The sequence below is a fragment of the Penaeus vannamei genome, chromosome 20 (genome assembly GCF_042767895.1).
Source record: "Penaeus vannamei isolate JL-2024 chromosome 20, ASM4276789v1, whole genome shotgun sequence".
Classification (NCBI taxonomy): Eukaryota; Metazoa; Arthropoda; class Malacostraca; order Decapoda; family Penaeidae; genus Penaeus; species Penaeus vannamei.
In genome coordinates, this window is record NC_091568.1 from 37,357,785 (window position 1) to 37,360,284 (window position 2,500).

The 2,500-nt window shown below is 34.1% G+C and overlaps 1 protein-coding gene across 1 annotated transcript in view; it reads right to left on the reverse strand.

The window, feature by feature from the left end:
- LOC138865213 (uncharacterized) overlaps positions 1-2,500 on the reverse strand; it is an 8,013-nt gene that overhangs the window by 5,338 nt on the left and 175 nt on the right. Inside the window, exons 2-5 of the mRNA XM_070134610.1 lie at positions 1,698-1,885; positions 1,143-1,306; positions 695-750; positions 1-68 (exon numbers count right to left, since the gene is read on the reverse strand). The exon at positions 1-68 is cut by the window's left edge and continues 114 nt beyond it. Of these exons, the coding sequence (XP_069990711.1) occupies positions 1-68; positions 695-750; positions 1,143-1,306; positions 1,698-1,885 (476 nt within the window). The remainder of the gene's footprint in view (positions 69-694; positions 751-1,142; positions 1,307-1,697; positions 1,886-2,500) is intronic.

Here is a 2,500-nt window from a genome sequence, read left to right on the forward strand (position 1 = left end):
TGGAAGTGTCTAGGACGGAGAGCAGCTCGGCAGACAGCTGGTATATTCCAGTCAGGTCCCAACCTTGTCTGGAAGGAAGGTCTCGTTGTAGTGGGTCTCTATGTTTTTATTTTCTTCACCCTCTTTCCTCTCTCCTATCTCTGTCTCTGTCTGTTTGGCTGTCTATCTCTCTTTCTCTGTCTCTGTCTGTCTCTCTCTCTGTCCATATACACATAAGCGTGTGTGTGTGAGTAAAGTAGCTAGACGTTTGGAGAAAAGGAAGAAAGCGTACACGATAAAAGATAAAAATATGTATCTTATTCGAGTTTAAACAGTTATTTATCCCAGTGCGAAAGCATCTAAAAATTTACAGAATCAACAGTCATTGTTTGGGGTAACCTTTTTTAGTTGGATTTTAGGGACGGTAAAAAATCCCCCCCCCCCCGCTCCCTTAACTACGCCTAATGACTATACAGTACGTGCAAATATACAGGTGTATACGGATGTGATAATATAAGTATATCTGCACATATACATAAATATGCTCGGTGAACATGAGTGCATGTGAGCGTGTTTACAATATATAAAAAATTTCTGTTGCAATTATAAAGAAAAAATATTTATACACATACTTCTGGGTTACTCTTTACTATCAGACTTAAAACACATAAAGCTACACCTCTTTAAATCTACAACAAAAACAATAAAATCTTACATTTTGTTTGTCCCCAGATTCACTCGCAACGGCCCACTGAAGTTTCCTTCTTTCTTCTGTAAAGCAAAATAAAATAAGTCTTATGATAAGCTTGGATTTCATAATAAATTATGAAAGAAAAGAAAAACGAATTTTCTCGCTCTTCGTACAGCATACAGAATAACTCCAATATATATTTCGTAAGATTATGCTTAAGGGGGGTTCTGGGACTAATTTTATTTAATGAATATTCCATTTATTTGAGCTTACGTCTATAATCGTGAATATATCGATGCTTATGTTGCAGATGTAGGTTTGAATTAAAACATTCTATAAACGTATTACTTTGAGCAAACACACGCACACGCACACGCACACAAAATTAGCTCAGGTGAATTTCATGCCCAGGACACCCACATATATATACATGTATGTAAGAATATACGTGTATATGTCTTTAAAGCCCTACCCTCACGAGATCCACAAGAAACTGGACCGCATCCAAACTCTCCGGATAGGCTAGATCAGCCCCCTCAGCCGAACACTCGTCTATATTGTGCCAGACTGAGGACATCGTGGGGATCGCCTTGTAACACTGGCCCTTGTATTCGCTGTATCCGTCGGGACAATAAGCTGGCGGGGAAAAAATGCATGTTTCGGAACACAAACACCGAGATGATAATGGTAATGGTAAGGAGGATAATAACAAAAATGATAATTGTAATAGTAATAATATACATACATACATATATATATATATATATATATATATATGAATATACATATATATATATGAATATACATATATATATATAGATAGATACAGATATATATATATATATATATATATATATATATATATACATACATACATACATATATATATATATATATATATATATATATATATATATATATATATATATATATATAGATAGATATATATATATATATATATATATATATATATATATATATATATATATATATATATATATATATATAAACAGATAGTAAATGTTGCCTCTCTTGTGGGAGTCACACTTGTGTAAAGACCAATTTGTTGAAAGTCGCAGCACAATAGTTCCGAAGAAATTAAGTGGAGAACGTACGGTAAATCTTTTCATTCTATACAAGTTATACCAACACAGTGCTAAAAATAGTCTTTTCTGAGGCAAACGTGGTTTAAAAGGTCGTGAATCATCGTGATTTCTTTTGAGGAATATGCCCTGCTCTTAGACGTGTTCTATATCAGGAATATTTATGAGATGAACATATTAAAAAAGTGACGCTGTAAAAAACACGTGAATACAAGAAATATTAGCAATACCACCGCGGAAATGTTTAGATGTATCAATAACGGGAAAATAAGCAAAACTAAGATTCTTTTGAATATAAATTGCAGCTAAAGCTCGCTGGAATTTGCAATTACCCTGTATCCGCAATTTCATCGTTTAGAGATAGCAAAAGTGAATATTTAGGATGGCATACAGGGTCATATTGTTTAAAGAAAGTATATTACAAGATATATTTACCAGAATATGTGCACTTTAAGCAATTCAGAGAGCAATCTGACTGTTTAGAGCTACCAACATTGACCATTTTTAATGGTTATGATTAAGGTACGTTTTGCTCGCTCCGATTATCACTATCATCATTCTACGATAATGCTTCAACAGTTTTCACTGTACGATAACAGAGGGTGTGCTACTTAGCCTCGAGCGTCTCTGTCTCGGAGAATTCTTTTAAGTCACGTTGAAGGAACTGTTCGTAAAAGTTGTGTCGCGAGAAATTGGATTTGAGCGAATTATGTAGAAGGAGAAGGCT